Raw genomic sequence first — 20,001 nt, 5'->3', positions numbered from 1 at the left:
TATTGATTTTGACTCTTTTAATCAGAGTCTATGATTTTGGCTACAATAGTCAGTAAAGCATCTGAAATAAAATTAGCTTCGAGTTAATAAAAGTAATATGAATTGTAAGTGCAAAAAAGGTGTAGTTTTGGAAGATTGTGCACAGGACATAGGTTGCACTAATAACTGTCTAACAATTACAATAACTTATTTATAGGAATTTTAAGGTTTTGGATAGTCACATTTAGCCCACATGGAAACGAATTACTTTATGCCACAGCATGCATTGTTAGTTTAGGTTTAAAACGGCGAAAAATAAGCCAAATGCTGTTTTGGTTCAGGAAGCTTACTCTGAGACATTACTACTTTTTCGTCGCATCGGCGTGAAATATTTAGCTGTAATGACTCCATTTTTGTTGCAGCCCGTTAATATCCAACAATTGGTTGATATTAAGACAAGGTTTCACAAGTTGGCTATCTTTCTCCTGATGTAATTTCTTTAGTAAATGTGTCTGTCAGTTGGCCAGTTCGGTTATTATTTAGCGGAAAAAGTTAATTTGGAGCATTATCAGTCACTTCTTTTAACTGTAATTGGAAAATGTTTAGCCGGAATGAAATATTTTGTGAATGGCACACATGTATCCAACATTTACCTAAAATAGGTCCTATCAGCTAAATACGTTCCGCGTGGGCAATTAATTAGCCATGAAGTTTTTTATCAAGCCACTTCACTTATTATTTAGCCAGAGAAGCTAATTTTTGGCACGTTATAAGTCACTTTTTTCCTGTGCAGTTAAAGCCGCTATTGGAAATTCACCCCATTCGTCTACTTTCCGCCCATTAAAATGGTCCAGAGTTCGGGAATTTTTTCCCATTCCAATGGTTGAAAGTATGCCTTTCTTACCCTAGAGTAAGATATATGCCTTTGGAATGGGGATAATTTTACTTCGGCACAAATATGGTTTGTGAACCCCATTCGTCTATTTTTCCGCCCAATAAAATGGACCTGCTTTCAGCAATGGGGTTTCCCACAAACCATATTTCTGCCGAAGTAAACATCTCCCCATTCCAAATGCATATATCTTACTCTAGCTAGGTTAAGAAAGGCATACTTCCTGCCATTCGAATGGGAAAATATTACAGCATTTTCAACGATTTCAATGGGCGGAAAGCAGATGAATCGGGTGGGAAATTTAGCCTAACATTATGACTGACTGAATGTACGAAGCCAGCTGTGCTCATTCATTCGTCACGCTTCGTTGATTTTAAACATTTTGCAAATTTTTTTTCCTTATTATGATTATGTCATTACTTTGTGTATTAGGCAAAGCATTGTGATGTCTCTCTTTACTAGGTACCACAACCGCAAAGTCGCATTTTACATTTTCGGCTGTTGGGCAGCCATTCATTTGTACAAAATCAAGTGTACAAAACGCTTTCTTGAAATTTATCTCAGATGTGCAGCTACCATGAAAGGCAAACTGGGCTACATAGAGTGAAATAGTCATTTCGTAAAGACATGCTGGTTAGGATATGAGAATGGGTATGCAAAAATTGATTTCAGCCATTTATAGTTTTATTGGAGTTAGATTTAGATTAGAAAGTAGATTGGGCATTATTATTATGTTAATGAGTTACAAAATAGCTTCTGAACGCACGATTTTTTTGGTGAAATAGTGGCAGCCATCGCTAAAACACAGTCCTCGATGCATACCGCGCTGCTGCAATTAATTAGTTATGATTTGACAATTGTGAGTTGAAAAGTTTGTGAATGGATCGGTTATAATATATTAATAGTCATGTTAGGCGGAGCTGAATGAGTTGCTTTGTGCCAACTTTATTGTGGTCCCTGTCTGGATAAGGAGTGGTCACGTTGGCGAAACAGAATGGTGTTAATTGCAATGGAATAGATGATATTTCGTGCCGCATTGAAGTGGCCATGATAACAGGGTGGTAGTTAACAGAGGTTCCACTGTACTTCCAGACTTTCTTTCGTTCTAAAACAGGGGTTCGTAAATTTTTTGAGACGCGTCCCTATTTTAACAATGCCAAAGACCTCACGCCCCACCCTATTGCAAAATCAAAAAACAGAAACAAACAACAGTTTATAAATAACAGAAACAGAACAACAATTTATTTGTATTTATCTTTCATCAATGAAAAGGATTTAGGTGCATTTTAGAAGCCAAATATTTGACAATTGACTGTCCATTTTGGTTGCAAAAGCATGTTTAGTCATAAGTCATAGTCTGTACTCATAGTCATAACTCATTACCCCCCTTCCCCCTTATTAACCTCATGGCACCTCACCACTGAACATTCTAAAAAAATGTTAATTTCAATATCATGCCACGGGAAAGTATGGTATGATATAGATATGATTTGTGTTATATAGCCTAACCTTAATGTGTTTTTGTAAATTGTGTTTACTCCCTCTGGCATTTGTTTTTTCTAAGAATGTGTACACGCCTCTCTAGTAGTAATTAGCTTTTTTCTGTTTGGCATTTTTTCATAAAGCAAGCAAATATTCTGAACTATGTGAGTTCAGAAATCATTTATAGTTTCATGTTGGTGTTGACCAAGTTTTACACAGTCTTCTGTATCACAGAAAATACAGTGGGGGCCGCGTGAGTCATTAAAAAGAACTTAGCCATGGATGAAATCCAGTAAGCGATGAGAAAAGCAAGAGAACTTCATATGTGCGTTTAGCAGTATGCAGCAGGTGAAACTTGCAAAAAAAGACACATCTGATCCAGTGTTTGATACCTTCAACAAAAGAAAACAACTACCTGCAGAGGTTAAAGCATCAAATGAACATTTACAACGTCATGGCCGTAAAAATAAAAAGAGCTTGTTTGCTAACATGGGTTGGTTCCGAAACCTATGTATTTCTTGAAAATTTGTTTGGTGATGAACATGTTGCGGATGAGTTTTTTGCAAAACTAATCGCACAACTATCTTTGCAATTCAAAGATACTGTTCACATTCAAGCCGCAAGATTTGCATTTTATAACTGTTGTATGCAACCAGGATAGTCATACACAGATTAGATAGCGGCACTCCACCTGATCACCAGATATTGCCTGCAAACGTCATCAGTGATCAACGTGCAGTGATCTAGCTACGTTGATGAACAAATTAGAGACGTCATCATTCAACACACTCGATTGAGCTTGGTGGAGAAACCCCTCAAAAGTTAAAGCTAGTCATAGTTAACAAAGAAGGGGGCACTAATCTATTTGGGTTAGACTGGAGTGATGCGTTTGGTGCAACGTACAGGGGTATGTCAGCTCTAGAAGGTACTTCAGATGGTCATAAAGTTGATGTTATGTAACAGAACTTTTTCTTTCGTGTAGCCAGGCTCAATTTCCACATTCACGGTGAACCCGCGACACCACCAGTAAAACCCAAGAAATCAACTCATTTTATTCAACAGACTCTACGACCCAAAACCAAAACCGACCTACTCAAATCACTTAACGAACGGCTTTTATAGGGTACAAAAGGCAAGGTGCCAAATTAGTGATAAGATAAAAGTGCACAAAACGTGAGACAAACAACGGTAATTGCAACCAATCAACGCACTAGAGAACAAAGTCACAAAAACGGTAAAATACAAAATACTGTGAATAACGCGTGACATAATTTCGTTACAGTTACTTCCTGTCCAACGCGTTCTAAACAAGCCTTGTCAGAGAATTTAACAAAAGTGAACATTCCCAAGATGGTTGGATTGAGTAACTACACCGAAGGTGTCCGGAACTTTTCAGCTCGTAGCTGGGGAAATGCTCACAAGTGAAGGGATCGATTCACATAAAGCTAGGCGCCAACCTTGCATTTTCAAGCCCAGGCCCATCCTGTTTGCAATGAAGGAGTAAAAAAGGAAATGGACAGGTTTGTTGAAAATGGCATTTAACAACCTGTAGCTTACAGTGATGGGACTGCACCCATAGTTATTATCTCCAAACCAAGTGGAACCATTAGGATCTGTGGTGACATCAAATGCTTAATCGAAGTTGATCAATACCCTTTACTGACATGGGACTCGTTACACTTTAGAAGAATTTACTGCAAAATCGATTAAGAACGGCATGGTGGAAAAATTTAGGCGAGTATGGCTTCTGCATTAAATTGGCTAAACGCGAATTTTTTAAAAATTCTGTCGAATACCTCGGGCATATCATCGACAAGGATGAGAAACGATCTTCCAATACGTCAGTCGAAGCATTTCAATAGTTGCCCAAGCCCCAGAATCTTCAGGAGTTACAAACATTTTTGAGAAAAATCATTTACTACGATCACTTCATCAAGAGCTTACCTGACAAAGCAAACCCACTGCTTAAGAAGACAGCTAAATTCAAGTGGTCTGAAGCCTATGAAACTGCCTTTCGGTGGGTCAAAGTGGATATAATTGCTGTGATTAAGCTGAGTCACTATGATGACACCAAGCTTCTTATTCTGGCTACAGATGCTTCACAATATGGAATTGGAGCAGCTCTTATGCAAGATCACGACGTTGTAGAACGACCAATCGCACATGCTTCCAAAACACTGACAGAAATGTGAAAAAGATATTCGCAGATTGAAAAGGAAGCGCTGTCAATTATTTACGTGGTAACAAGTTTTATCAGTTCCTATGTTGTAGAAAATTTGTCTTGATCACAGACAAGAAACTGCTGGTGTCAATTTTCCCACCCACAAAGAAGCTTCTTATGTTGACTGCACAGTGATTGCAATGGTGGGCGATCACACTGATGGCGTTCCAATACGAACTTCAGTACAAGCCGGCGTCAAAACATGGTAATGCAGATAGACTTTCCTGGTTACCAATTGGTTTTAACCTGTTGTTTAATCGAATCAAGCAATAGGAGAATGCCGAAATTTTACACACTGTAGAAGAGGAATTCGATGGATTACCACTTACGTCACAAAAAATCCAAGCACAAGCTTTGTGACATCCAGCGTTGCAGATGATTACTGCTTAGTCTTCGAATATTATGACCAGTTTTTTAATCTTTTTTAAATTTTTCTCATTTTTTTGTGTCAATTATGCTGCACAACGGTGACAATCGTGTCTCTAAATTTCAATTTCACTTATTGACATCGACTTTCATGTTGCTTTGTATTCTTAATGAAATAAATGATGAGTTTTAAGTTTTTGGTGTTGTTAAAACGTGTTATAGCAGCTTCAATTATTGTGGCCATTCGGATGTTATGACCAAAATGGCCTGGTCCTCCCAAGGTGCTAATAATAAACGAATTCTAAGCTTTTGTATAGTTTTCAACAGATATTCGTGTCTGGAGTCTGTCGTGGGAAAAAACTGAACTGCCGACCTAAGTTTTAGTTTACCCTGATGCTACTATTAATTAGTGTTTAAACAGCCAAAATTTGTGTGTGCATAAAAAGTGATGTATACACAGTTTGTGACGTTGGCCAATCTTGTGCATCAGTGCATTTATCACATTTTTACCATTCTGAATTGTTCTATTAATGCAGGAAATGCCAGTAGGCAAATAAACATATGATATTTATTCTGACAATCATGCTTTTCACTATTCTCCAATAAATGGTGAAATTATTCTGTGACAAAATTAGAAGGTTGTTGATTCTACCTCCTTTCTTCAAGCAAATCATGCCACGGAATGCATCTTCATACAAAGTGCTCAATGTGGCTGAAAAAAATGATGCTGCAAAAAGAATATCCGACATGCTGTCAGGACATCAATTTCAGCGAGTATATAAATTTAGTTAGGGGTGCCCAATTTATTGATCTTTATAAAGCAATGCAGACAGATTGCACACACAATTTCAATTTATTTAGATGTTTGTTTTCAGTTGGTACTTCTACTCACAGCCAAATCACATAAAGTTGTTAGGAGTCGCTGGTGTTGCTGAGATATGTATAGGTTTTGATCAATATTGGACACCCTTTTTCCCATTATCTCACCTTATGCATATATTATGCTCTTGTGAATTGAGTTCATAACTTATGTTGCTGTTGTCTTACTGTTATGATACCGTACTTAAAGTTTATTTATTTGAAACCAACAGATATGTAGTGTGTACAGTATCTCCTCAACTTACAAACATCCGATTTACAAACATTCGTAGATACAAACGTTCAGTTTCATATTTACGGCTACCCATTACTATATTAACCACGGGCATTGGGGTACTACGACAGTTCATTGAACGACAGTTTATCAAACGACAGTTTATCGAACGACAATTAATCGAACCGACAGTTAATCGAACGACAGTTTATCGAACGACAATTTATCGAACGATAAATCCTAAACCTAACCCAGTCGATTCGATCAACTGTCGGTTCGATCAGCTGTCGTTCGATAAACTATCATTCGATTAATTGTCGCCCGATTAATTGTCGTTCGATTAACTCTCGCGTCACGGGCATTGGATAGAGTATTAAACATCAATCATTGAGATGAAGCTCATTCATAATGCTTATTGGTGCATGAAAGATGTCCTGGCATGACACTACAGATTAGACACTCCCTCCCACTCTGACCTCGACTCAAACGTTAATGGACCACTGTAACTCCATAAAATACTGTACTTGTATATATTCATGTAAACACAATGCAACGATATGAGACAATCGCGTTTCTTGTTATTACTTTATTTTTGTGTCTTTAGAATAAGAAAACAGCTTAAGTAACATGTTACGTATGTGATGAACGAATGTTTGGTAGACAGATATAGGCTTATAGCACTGTACACCAATTCACAGTACAGTACCAACGTTTAGAATGTAAATCGTTCGTAAGTTGAGAAGTTACTGTATCATGTATGTATTAAAATACTTTCGGACGTATTTTATGAACTTATATTACAAAAGAGGTAGTAAGCATAAGCCAGGAAGTGCCCCTAGACTAGTTTTATATTTTTTATCTTCATATTTCTAATAATTTACTTAAGTTTTGTTTAAAAACATTTGTTTTGTAAAATCTTTTACACAAAAGTTTTTACATTTCCTTTGTCCTGCAGCGGGAAGGATTTTCCAAATTCAACAAAATTTACGAGTTTGACTATTATATGCTGAATAAACATTGCCAAATGATTATGACATCACTATCTGGTCATCTTTTAAACTATGATTTTGTTGGAAACTACAGGAAATGGTTCGTATTTTTAATCCAGTTCTGAAATATACACATTAGTAAATCCTCTTTTTTATTTTTGTTAGATTGTTTTAGAGTTATGCTATTATGTACATGCTGATATACTGTAGTAATAGTTAAATGCGGATTTAATACTTTTTCCTTAAATGTCATACATGTGTTTTGTTTGGCCATTGGTTTCAGGTCATCATGTCATCCACTTTCTTTATTTGATGCAGAAATTGAAAAATCTGTAACGGAAAATATGAACAACATAAAAGTAAAGAGTTCTACCAAATTATCAAGAATTAGCTTTATTTGTGTGTAATTTTGCTTGTATAAAGAGTTACATTGCATATTGTGGATATTGCTTGTTTGTGTATACACAGAAAACAATTGAAAAAGAAATCCGATCATGTCAAGCATTACTTATCTGGACTGACTGTGACAGAGAAGGAGAAAACATTGGATTTGAAATTATTGATATTTGCCAGAACGTTAAACCAAGTATTTCAATATACAGAGCCAAATTTTCAGAAATAACAGAAAGGTATTTTTTCGATGTTGGCTCTGACAAAAGACTATGAATGCATATTATCTTTCTTTGTATTTACTTACATTTTAGGTCTGTTAACAACGCTTGTAGAAGCTTAGCTCAGCCTGATAGAAGAACAAGTGATGCTGTGGATGTTAGACAAGAGCTGGATCTTCGAATTGGTATGTTGAAGTACGATGAGTAAACTTATATTATAATGGATCACATTTCATGTGATTTGACCCAGGATCCTGTCTCACCCAGGATAGTACAAAACATTTCTTTTGATATAATCGCTATCATAGTTAAATGCATAAAAGAAGTTTTTAAAGAGATTGGTTAGCTATTCCTTGATTCAGTCCTCACCTCACAGGTTGTTTTTAAATTTTTTGCTTTGAAGTCCATTTATATTTTTTCAACCGTAGTTGTCATGTCAAAAATATAGTAATGACTAGGGCGATTATTTTTTGACTTGTCAAAAATTTGTCAAATTTGCAGCGTTAGGTCAAAATTTGTCAAAATTGTTTAAAAAGTCAAAATTTTTTACCAAGTCAAATTTGTTTACAAACTGCATTGTCTTGGTGTCATAGAGGTTGCACTATAGGTGAACTTGTCATTTTACATTGTACACCTTGTAACCTACTTTATACTGTTGTAAATGGCCCATTGTCTACTTAATTGTGAATCAGCTCTTGCTTCGGTTTTGCTTTAGTTAGATACTTCATGTATCTTTAGTTCAGACAAATGTATTGAACAGTTTTTGTTGTGTCTTAGTTGCAGTTATTGTGGCAGTGATTTGTAATTAGCTCATTTCCCTTTTCAAAATAAGCTAAGTCTGTGTTCATATTCATATCCTATATTTTTGCCCTTCTTTACTACAATAAATTTTAAGTTTTTGTACAATAATGCGTAATTTAATTACTTGAGTTCTTCATATGTCAAAATTTGTCAAAAAATTTTTTTAATGTCAAAATTTTCAGTTTTTAGGTCATAAACTTTCGTTTTTTTAGGTCAAAAAATAATCACCCTAGTTATTACTATATTTTTGACATCTTTTTGTGTAATCATGTTGGTTGCATTATGTTTGTAATATTTCCCCAGGTGCTGCTTTCACAAGATTTCAGACCTTAAGACTACAAAAAGTTTTTCCTCAAGTTCTTTCTAATAAATTAATCAGTTATGGGAGCTGTCAATTTCCAACTTTAGGTTTCGTAGTGGAAAGGTATAAAGCTCGTGAACAATTTCAGTCAGAACGATTTTGGAAAATTGAAGGTCTGTTTGATGATTTCATTTATGATTGTAATTTGCAAATAATTAAGACCGTAACTCTGCTTTTACAAATAGAAAAACTAATTTAGGAAATCAGGATTTGCTGTTGTAAATTGTACTTAAAAACAATCAGTTTGTATAAAAATTGAAGATGGAAAGTATTATTTGTTATCTATAGTCACACACACACAGAGACATGGTGATGAAGTTGATCAGATGCAAGTGACAACTTTTTCCTGGAAGAGAGGAAGATTGTTTGATGAGCTTGCTTGCAAAGTTCTGCATGAGAATTGCATTGAACCTCCTGCTGTGGCTGCTGTAATAGATGTTAACAGCAGACCACGTAGTCGATGGCGACCAGTTGCCATGGAAACTGTTGAACTGGAAAAATTATCATCAAGAAAATTAAAAATAAATGCAAAAGAAACCATGAAAATTGCGGAAAAGCTTTATACACAAGGGTGAGTAGAATGTATTATTACTGATACGATAAGGTCCATTTTAACACTGTTAAATCATATTTACAAGTCCACATGAAATTTTGTTTAAATAATACCAATAAGTGCCCAAAGAGAAAGTTTTATGTCTTATGTTATGATATCTTCTTGATTGTATGTGCATGTTTTTAGCTTTTTTTATGACAACTAAGGTACATCAGCTACCCTCGAACAGAGACAAACATCTTTCCCAAAGACATTGATCTTCGGAGGTTGGTTGAGGATCAAACTCAGCATCCGATATGGGGTGATTTTTCTCAAAGATTATTAGAATTAGATGGGGGTCCAACCCCACGGAATGGTAGAAGTACAGACAAAGCTCACCCACCTATCCACCCAACGAAATTCACCTGCAGTTTAACCGTGAGCAGATATTATTAATTTGGAATTTGAAATGTAAAAAATAATGCTTTGCGATTTTTACTTTTTGTAATTTCAGGGAAATGAAGCAAAAATTTATGAGCTTATCACTCGACACTTTCTTGCTTGCTGCCACAGAGATGCCCAAGTTAGTTATATTTAGTTGAATAAAATGAAATTAAGAAAACACTAGAAAGATATTTATTTAAGCAAAAATGCAAATTATGTCATTTGTTGAGATAAGCCTAATTTTGCTTTGATAAATACATTCAATTTGGTAACTTTGATAATTCTACCCCCCCAATCAATCAGAGATTTTTTACTTGGGACGGCATTTTGACTGAAAAAGTTATTTATAACATGAAGTTTCTTTGAAAGGGCCATGAAACAACAGTAGAGGTCAAGCTTGGTGGTGAAAAATTCTCAGCTCAAGGGTTAATGATCATCGCCAAAAATTACCTTGAAGTTTATCCTTATGACAGATGGAATGCCAAAGTAATCTACCATTCTTGAGTATTCGTTTCATTTACAGTCAAACTTTTGAAATGATTAAAGTGATTTTAGGTCATTCCAGTGTACAATGTTGGTGACGAATTTGAACCAACTGATGTAAAAATGACCCAGGGTGCCACCACAGCTCCGCCACTCTTGACCGAAGCGGATCTTATTTCTTTGATGGATAAGCATGGGATAGGTTAGTTGTTTAACTTTATTCGAGTCATCAATGTCTTTGCTTTTGGGATTGTTTTCCATAATTTCAGGAACTGATGCCACTCATGCAGAACACATAGAAACAATAAAAAATCGTATGTACGTTGAGCTGACAAACGATCAAAGATTTTTGCCTGGTGAACTGGGCCTGGGTCTTGTGGAAGGTATACTCTTCACATTTAATTTTCAACCTTACCAGTAAAATATCTGCCAATCATTGTATTTTTTAAAAATAACGTCTATAGCGTGATAACGTAAATCACGTCTTTGTAACGATTCTTATAGTGCTTTGTTGTAACTAGGAAAATTTAAGGTCAGTGAAACCTAATAAATGTTTAAGTGCTAAAGATTTTAAAACTAAAAGCGATCGTGGTATTTTGTAAAGCTGTTTTATTAACTTTTTGGTCCAAAACGATCACTTTTTATGGTGCTGTTTAAATGTTTAGTTTGAAGTCAAAGTATTATAAAGTTGTTAGTTAAGGACAGAAACTGTACTTTGAATGTGTTATCTGTGAATCATCATCATCATCAGGTCCCACTCAGTCTTGGCCGACTCAGGATGACTCTGTGGACAGTTCTTCTCCACTCATTCCTTTCAGTGGTTCCTTCCTTCAGTTCAGCTAGTTTTTGCATGCCTCAATGCCCTCAATCCACCTCATACATGGCCGTCCCCTTTTTCTGTTACCTGATGTTTTCCCAAACATTATGCCTTTTTCCAAGCCTCATTAAGTGCCCAAAATATGATGGCCTTTGTTTCACTATGAAGGCTTCTAGGGATGTCTGAAATGTCTCTATGTTAAGGTCTTTTATTATTGAGGCATTTGTTTTTCTGGCAGTCCACGGTATCCGGTAGCAAACGACGCCATACCCACATTTTAAAAGCATCAATTCTCCTGCGTTCTTTTTTTCCCAAAACCCAAGTTTCACAGTTGTATGTAACTACGGGGAACACCAACACCTTCACCAGACACTTCTTGGTATCAATTATTACTCCTTTTTCTCTCATGACATTTGAGATTTTCTCATTGTTTGTTTCCCCATAACAAGCCTTCTTCTGACTTGGAATTCCATATTCAGCTTACTATAACTGTCTCTCTCATCTGAACATTTCCTTCTGGCAGCAGCAACATTCAGCACTTCGGCGGACAACCAAGGTGTTCTTGGCTTCTTTCTTATTCTGGGTATGTGAGTGTCTGCCTGCTCCCTCACAATCAGCCCAACAGTATCCCATAATTCATTGGGATCTTTTCCAATATCATCAAGGGCATCAAACCTATTTGACACTTCAGTATGTTATTGTTCGGGAATGGTGTTTAAATCGTATTTGTGGGTTTTTTCCGTTCCTTCCAACTTCTGCCGTTTTAATTATACTTCAGCAATTAAAAGCTCATGATCAGACGTACAGTGCCTGGCAGAGTTTTTGCTACCCTAACTGATGATTTCCATCATTGTTGACAGATGATGTAATCTATTTTATTTCTATGGTGTTCATCTTGGCAGTCCATTTGTAGAGTCGACGTTTAGGCATCTGAAACCTGGTGTTGGTAATAAAGAGGTCTCTTTCCACATGGAAGTCAAGTAGTCTGTCTCCTGCTTTGTTTCTCTCCCCAAGTCTGAATTTTCCTACTACATAAATCACACTTTTGAATTAAAATCACCCACGATGAACAGCATGTCCTTCTTAGGCACAGTTTCCAGTGTGGACGTAATACTGAGAAACAAAGCTTCAACCTTTTCGTCTGCAGCTGTTGTGGGCACGTACACTGGTATATCGGTGGTTGTTGATGGGCTCCCTTTAAGGGGAATGGTTATTAACCTGTCATTGACAGGATGATATACAATGACTGATTTCGACGCTTTAGGACAGGGGTCAGGAACCTTTTTGGATAAAGGAGCCAGGAAAGCTATATATTTTTAATTGTATTTCTGTGAGAACCATGTGATACTTAATGCAACTAACGTGTGCAATTTTAAGCAAAACCAACATTTTTAGACAATGGTAAATATCTGAATTTACTATTTAATACTTATACTATTTAATACTTACTGTTAATGCAACTTCTGGTGCTGCATGGTATTGGTGCGACAGTGAACAGTTCTTGCTGACCGAGGCATGTCTTTTGTTCTTTTGATTATTTTATCTTTATTTGAAAAGTCTTCAAAATGTTCATTAGCCACATCAAGCATAAATATTTTAGCATACATCTGTGAAAGGCTTTCCTTTCCTCACTGTTGCTAAAGAACCAGCAAAGCTAGCCAAATTGCAGTCACCTTGCTGGGTCCATGCACGTAGTTGCCGCTGGCTTGCTTGCACTCTGCATAGTAGTTCTAGGCATGCCTTCTTCCTGCTGTCCCATGCTGGATATTTCGATGCAAACGTGTTGCATTGCGTGTGTCGAAATGCCGCTTTACATTCGACCGTTTCATAGACGAAATTTTATCATTGCATCTTAGACACCCTGCAGAACCTGTTCTCTCTACAAAGGCAAATTCCTCTGTCCATTGGTGGTGAAATGTACGATACTCATCATCCTTTTTTCTTTTAGGCATCTCAGTAGTCCTCTAAAAATTAGCTTTGCTTTTACAAAAATAAGTTGGATCTTCTTAATCTTAATCCTGACCTCACAACAACCTGTGTCAGCTTCCACAAGATTATTTTAATACGGTAGTCTACTGCAATAGTGGAACTCTCTTTTCAAACAAAAGAATGTATTTAATTCACAATATCGCTTAATAAGCAAATCTCTCAAAAAACAACTCGATTTACAGAAATACCTCGGTAAAGTTCAAGCGACCGAAATACCGTCTGGCATTTCTTAGCACGATTGTTACAAATGGTTTGTTTTGGTTGATTGTTATGTTATGAAAAATTACAGAAAAAGTTTTAATTGTAACAATCGTGCTAAGAAATGCCAGCTTAGATTAACGACAAGCCCAATGCTGTCATCAAATGAGCCACATCTGGCTCGTGAGCCTAAGGACCTCTGCTTTAGGCAATAGAATAAACCCCACTCCTCTTTTCTGAATGGCATGTCCTGAGTAGTAAACTATCTGCTGACCAGTGTGAAACAAATCCATTCCAGGATATCCCATTTTAGTTATTCCAAGTGTATCCACTCCTCTTCTATTCACTTCCTTTTTCACAACGTCGAGCTTTCCAATGTTCATGCATATGACATTCCATGTTGCCTTTCATTGTTTGCGTTTTTTTACATGTTCCTTAGTCTTCCTTCAACCTGTACATGCCCCAAGGACTTTGATGTACTAGCATCATCACAAACTGAGGTCCTCAGCAAGAGACCACTGCCTTCCCCAATTTTAAGTTTAGTGCTCACCTTGTAGCACTATACCGAGACTTCTTTTTTGCAATCAATGAAGTTTTCTTGGCAAAATAAGAAAGTGGTTTACCATTGCCTTCTTCCTTTTGAGATGCCATTGACTCTTCCATATGAAATCTTCTGCCTACAGGTGGCATTTGCCTCTGACCTTCCCAAGCATTCCTCCACCATGTGCCGTTGGCACTTCTTGGGTATACCAGAAAATGACAAATTTAATGAAAGTTATCTGTTCAAACTAAACCTCATTGATCTAACATTTTTTTATAGAAATTTGAATATTTAATCGAAGGCAAATTGATATAGGTTTATTGCAAAGTTTTCAGTTATGGATGCTACAAGCTATTGTTTTTATAAAAGATAACTTTTCTATTAAAACATTCCAAATTAATGGTTTAATTGGTCCAAAACAACCTGTATAATTTTTGTAATATTAATTCAATGTACATTTTGCAGGTTATAATATGATAGGTTATCAAATGTCGCAACCTGATTTGCGTGCTGAGCTCGAGGCAGATTTGCGAAAAATATGTGAGGGAAACGCTGACAAAGATCAGGTTTTAAGACACCATATTGCAAAATATCGAAGGGTGTTTGAAGAAGCTCTCAGCAAGGCTGAAAAGTATGTGTATTAGTGGATCTTTCTAAAGCTGTTTGTGTTTGTAAGTTGATTGATCTGTTCAACTCCATCCAATCTGCTTTAGATTGGACGAAGCTCTCAGTGTATATTTTGGCACTGCTTCCCAAGTTAACTGTCAGGTTCTCAATCCAAGTGAAGTTTCCACTTCACTTCGACCTTGTCCGTCTTGTGGCAAGGACATGATTATTAAAAGGAAGAAGGATGATGGGTTTGTACAGTATCTACTTTGTTGATGCTTAAAGTGAGGGGTTATATCGGCGTTAAATCAAAGAGTGGTTGTCAGGAAGTATCGTAGCTGTATACAAGCAATCAACATAGTGATGACCTATTTTAAAATTAAATTGTTAATCAAATTCATAATCTGAACATAATTTAGCATGTTTTCTTCATAATTTGAAATAATTTAAATTTAGCCTAATTTAAGCGAATTGTTAACTAGGGAAGAAAATGTTGCATATGCACATGCAATTGAAATTATAATGAGCAACATAAAGTAACAGTCTTTAGATTAAGTAGCCAGAAGAATGAAAAAGATAGTGTGCTGCAATTCCTTGTGATAACATACCAAACTCAGATGGCACCGTTGTATATGAAAAGCATTTGTCCCCAAATTATCCAACATTGAAGCACTGCGGTAAACTCAGACCCCTAAACCTAACGTACATTTTTCATGTGTTCCAACAAGTTTGGTGCTCTCTATCCCTGCACTCCACGAACTATGACAAGAGCTGCAACCAATAGTCGAAGAAAACTCGTAGATGTAATAGCCAACTATGATTACCTGAAGTCGAACATTCCCACCAACTTCAACCTAATGATAATAATGATATCTGATTATTTTAATTTTTGCATAATCCCAAATCGCTGCTGCATTTTAAGTAACACCGTTTCAAATAACTACACGTGATTTTTGCCACGTTGAGACAAAGAACCCCAGGAAAACGTGATTAAATGAAGTTAGTACAATCACTATAATGTGTGTCTAATTACCGTGATGCAGCACTGTATTAGGAATCTTTTAAGTATCTCCATTGAGAACAATGGTCTTATGACATAATAATAAGCCTCCAGTTTTTCAATAGCATTGTATCAAATCCAGGCCAGCAATTATAATATATTTAATTACGTGTAATTGTAATTGCCATGTAATTAATTTCTTAGAACACCTGAAGAAGCAAGCTGATGTTTGCAAAAGCTTGTGTAGAAGAATCAAATATAAAGTTAACCTTCTGAGTGCCAATCTATATCTTGCTTTTTATTTTACTACAGTATATGCTGGTTTAACAAGGTTCAGTCACCATCAACCTTATAATTATAGTAAGCCATGGTTGCAACTGTTATGGCAAGGTGAATCTGTATAAGTAATCACAACAAATATGTTTGTAGGTTCATGGTATCATGTATGGGTTTTCCCCAGTGTCGAAATGCTGCTTTTTTGCCAAAGTCTGTTATTAGTATCAACGTGGATGAGTCTGTATGTGGGGTATGTCAGCCACGACCAGTTCACAGGTGAGTCGACGTTAAATGGATTCAATGTGAACTAACAGCAGCATAATATTGTGATATGGATTTATTAAGAGTTCGTTTGAAGTTGGACTCGAGGAATATTCCTTCATATTTTGATTCAGAGCAAGTGGCTTGCATTGGAGGTTGTGATGAAGACATCACTAATATTCTAGGAATAAGGTGTGTTTGTGTAACTTCGATCAGATAATTTTATTGGTGGTAATGAATATTTCTTTGAATTAGGTTCAAGGCATCTGAAGGTACCGCACAGTCACAGAATGGACAAAGACACTACAGTAGACATAACCAGAACAATCATAGAGGTGAACAGGGTTCTGGATCTCGCTTATCGACCATTAGAGGGGGTGGTAGAGGTGCTGCCAGGAAACGATCTGCTTCTGGAAAGCGGAAAATGTCCACCTCTGTGGCAAATAATGCCGATACCGGTTTAGAAAATGACATTCCAGAATGTAATTGTGGAGTCAGAGCAATTGAGTTGACTGTGAGGAAGGAAGGCCCGAACCATGGACAACGATTTTTTAAGTGTTCTAAGACTAATCGAGGGTGTGGATTTTTCTTATGGGCTGACGCACCAGTAAGAAGAAATAATCGTTCAACTTCTGCTTTAACAGAAAATCAAGGCCACTCGAGCACAACCAGGTGAATTAAGTGGATTGTATTAGATTAACCTAACTAGTATTTCGGCTTGTCACTTCTACTGTGCTACATGTTAGACAACAATGTTTTGCAATTAGGCTAATTCGCTACAGTATTGGTTAAAAAATAACGTGTATATTTTATGTTCTTGTTAAATCCAAGTATTTCCAAGATAACATCGTTGCATTTCAAGCATTTTTATTTTCTTCTGTAGTGGTGTGACATACTCAGCGACATGCAGATGTAGTCTTCCTGCTGTTCATCGAACTGTCCATAGAGAAGGAACAAATAAAGGAAGGTCATTTTATGCCTGTTCTAAGCCCAGAGAAAATGGATGTGGATACTTTGAATGGGCTGACCAAGGTGTGGCTCATTATAAAGTAGATTAGATTTATGATAAAACCACTTACCATAAACAGTGGTAGTCCAGAGCAATATGCCATTCTATCAACGGTAACGTCTTACCGTCACTTACCACATACAGAGTACAGTGTTCTATTTCAGTCCTCTTCAGCAGGTGGTTCGCAAAGCATTTAGAGAAGCTCTGTGAGCTGGTTTTTTCCTTAGATTTTAGGAAAATTTATATCTTGCAGTTTGTGAACAAGTAGGCTACAGTTGAATTACACTATAAGGCACATTGTAATTGCCAGATTTCAGCACCAAATTAGAAGCTAGCAAATAGGTTTTCATCTTTTACATTTAGAAACCACTTTTTATGCACAATCTAAGAGCATCCATCATTTTTGACCCAAAAAAGGAAAATGTATTCATTTTAAAGCGGAAACTGTTTTTCAATACTGTTTAAATATTATAGTGTGCTCTATCATAGCCAGTATTTTTGGGGATTTTTATTGGTTTTGCTTTTACGTTTTTGGAGTTGGAACTTATTTTTTGCGATTTTTACCAAAAAATAGATTTTTTTTAATTCAAAATGGGGGATAAAGAAAAAGTTTAAAATTCTCAAAAAGGCATTTGTGTGGTCAGTAAAGGTCACTACAAGAAATAGATACTATAAATACTGAACAGATATTACATTTTAAAACCGTTACCGCTATTTGACCGAAAAAATGGTGCTTTCGAAGCTATTTTGCTCATTGTCTTATTGGCCTAACTTCAATGTTAAACATACTAACTTAAGCCTGACTTAAATCTTCCTTGCAGCCTTAATCTACTTTTAATTAAACCCTAAGTAGCTAAAATCAGCTTTTTGCATACCCATTATTCTATCCTGCCCTTAGGCGTAGACCTATGTTTAAAACGGGCAGCGTGACCTACTTACAGCAAAATAGATCTCTTTTAAAATAGTGGTAATTGATTGATATTTGTTCTTCTGAGTAACTGGAATCTTTTGCAGACAATTCAAAAAATTCGGCCGGAGCATCACGTAACAAAGAAAATTTGATTGGCAATGACACAGTAAGTCGGCCCTCTGCACGAGGTAGGAAACCTCCCACCTGCAGTCTCTGCCATGAGGGAGGCCACACAAGGCGTGGATGCCCCAAGAAATGACGATATTTGTCATTTCATTTAAGCATTGTCAATGTTGCTCGATTCGTATTACTGATTGAGCTAATGTTTCGATCTTTATTTCGTTTTTACGTTTCGATTTTAACTATTAAATTTTATTGAAAGTATTCTTTTTTATCGCGAATTTTTATCAAAAATACGAAAATACATGTTTAGCGTGTTTTGTAGTCTCTTGTCCGCAAGAACAAATTCAAAGGGATAAGAAAAGCGATGATGAAGAGAAACATTAAGTTGTTTATTGCCATACATAGTAATAAGAGTGCTGTTAGCAGCAAAGAGAGGAGTTTGTGGCTTCGATGTTTGATTTATCTTCCAAAGTAGCCGATAGAAAAGATGTTGCGGCAGCGCTATCTACATAAAAATGAATACAATTGGAGTAATCATAAACAGTCAACAAATCTATCCCAAAGCGGGCGTGATAAAAGCATAAGCCATTAGAAGCATTGGAAGCACATAGGTAATTGAAATGTTGATAGACAGGTTTCTGAAAAGTGGGAGAAGAAAATGAAAAATCGTCAGTGCGTTTGTTAGGAAAGGAGGAAACGTGTGGTCTGTGATTATCTCGATTAAAAAGGCTGCTTTTGAATGATATGTGAAACGGTCCATTGTGTGTGTGTGGAGATCGTTGGTGCCGTTTTGAGTAAAATGAATTGCGTTGGTTTGATGAATTATATTATGATTGTTGAAGTTACGATTGCATCGTCCACAACTTTATGTTACATTGTTTACGTAAGATTTTATGATGAGAGTTGTTTTAGAGAATTAATTGAATATGTTGTATTTCTTGAGAAATGTCATCTGTATTTGTAACAGCAAGAGAAAGGCTATGCGTAGAAGCTTTAGGTTGTTTAACCTTTGTCCTACTGCATAATTTTACACCGCTAAAAGGCGGTATGGGTACAATTGTACCCACATACATTTTATATTGAAATTCCCAAATTAGTTATACTTTTTGTACGGTGTGCCGTATTTATTGGTCTGAACGTTTAAATATTGTGCTCTACGGAAGTATCACACGTGTTGTTAGGCCACGTAGACAGTGGACAACGCTATATGATATGGCATCTTTATCTTTGTGACCTCGATTATACGCAGACAAACAGCTCATTATGCCGCTGTACTCAACTCCCATAAATTTCTTCTGACATTGCATGGCATCTCACTCAGTCGAAATTTAACATAGATTTCGAATGAGATAAGTGGGTAGAAATTTCTAGCCTACATTGTTGCTGTTTGGTGGCTCAAAGTTACTGACACAGTTAGTCCATGTCCAAGCACAAGACTGGAGAAGTCGAAGCGATGCAATCAAGCAAACCAGAGATAATCAATTATTACAACGAAACCAAAGACGGGGTGGACACGATGGACAAAATGCTGGGTGAATACACTGTAAAACGACGGACATTGCGTTGGACTTTGGCTTTTTTCTATAACATGATCGACGTCACTGGTTTAGCGTCGTTTATCATCTACACTCTACAGGGAACACAACCCAGATTTCAGGAAAAAGGACCAGCGGAGAAAGTTTCTGAAAGATCTTGCGAAACAGCTATGTATGCCTTCAGTGGAAGCTCGCTCTACCAAACGGATGGTGATGAGAAACCGTTTCCTTCGAGCTGCAGTGGAAATGGTTCTAGGACGGCACACTGCGACACCGCCAGAAGGGACTGCAACTAACCCCAAAGAACCCCATGGAAGTCGTGGAGCTACACCGATTGTTGGCAGCTGCTATGTCTGCAGAGACCAGAAACGAAAACGACGTAAGACCAGGAAAAGCTGCGTGGCTTGCATTCAGCCTATTTGCGACGAAAACTGAGTGACAAAAACAAAGTTTAAGTTATTACTTTTGAAACCGACTAAAAC

General features: G+C 36.7%; 1 protein-coding gene and 2 long non-coding RNA genes across 4 annotated transcripts; all 3 read left to right on the top strand.

The window, feature by feature from the left end:
• Window positions 1-1,061: 1,061 nt before the first annotated feature.
• LOC143451457 (uncharacterized) lies at window positions 1,062-5,077 on the top strand. 2 transcript variants are annotated; one of them, XR_013114855.1, is made up of 3 exons: window positions 1,062-1,163; window positions 1,334-1,522; window positions 3,636-5,077. It is a non-coding gene; the product is annotated as an uncharacterized LOC143451457 (long non-coding RNA). The 2 variants fall into 2 exon arrangements; XR_013114854.1 differs by having other exon boundaries at window positions 1,334-5,077.
• LOC143451456 (uncharacterized) lies at window positions 1,075-5,077 on the top strand. The gene is made up of 2 exons (XR_013114853.1): window positions 1,075-4,779; window positions 4,842-5,077. It is a non-coding gene; the product is annotated as an uncharacterized LOC143451456 (long non-coding RNA).
• Window positions 5,078-5,455: 378 nt separating this feature from the next.
• Window positions 5,456-18,305, top strand: LOC143451455 (DNA topoisomerase 3-alpha-like). Its single transcript, XM_076952028.1, has 19 exons — window positions 5,456-5,714; window positions 6,989-7,122; window positions 7,306-7,381; window positions 7,491-7,651; window positions 7,727-7,818; window positions 8,738-8,908; window positions 9,084-9,366; window positions 9,555-9,765; window positions 9,842-9,910; window positions 10,141-10,257; window positions 10,327-10,456; window positions 10,524-10,637; window positions 14,265-14,430; window positions 14,513-14,656; window positions 15,835-15,957; window positions 16,027-16,134; window positions 16,198-16,614; window positions 16,826-16,974; window positions 17,966-18,305. The coding sequence occupies exons 1-19, from the start codon at window positions 5,547-5,549 to the stop codon at window positions 18,118-18,120; spliced, it is 2,988 nt and encodes a 995-aa protein (XP_076808143.1). The 5' UTR covers window positions 5,456-5,546; the 3' UTR covers window positions 18,121-18,305.
• The last annotated feature ends 1,696 nt before the right edge of the window (window positions 18,306-20,001 follow it).

The sequence above is a fragment of the Clavelina lepadiformis genome, chromosome 4 (genome assembly GCF_947623445.1).
Source record: "Clavelina lepadiformis chromosome 4, kaClaLepa1.1, whole genome shotgun sequence".
NCBI lineage: Eukaryota > Metazoa > Chordata > Ascidiacea > Aplousobranchia > Clavelinidae > Clavelina > Clavelina lepadiformis.
Note: the sequence above shows the minus strand (reverse complement) of the source record. Positions and strands in the feature narration are given on the sequence as shown.

Bases quoted from the DNA above. Each gene is read 5' to 3' on its own strand.
- LOC143451455 (XM_076952028.1), top strand. From the start codon at position 5,547: ATGGTGAAATTATTCTGTGACAAAATTAGAAGGTTGTTGATTCTACCT. The intron at 8,909-9,083 runs GTCTGTTTGATG...TGTTATCTATAG, and splicing joins ACGATTTTGGAAAATTGAAG to TCACACACACACAGAGACAT. The intron at 9,911-10,140 runs GTTAGTTATATT...TTTCTTTGAAAG, and splicing joins GCTGCCACAGAGATGCCCAA to GGCCATGAAACAACAGTAGA.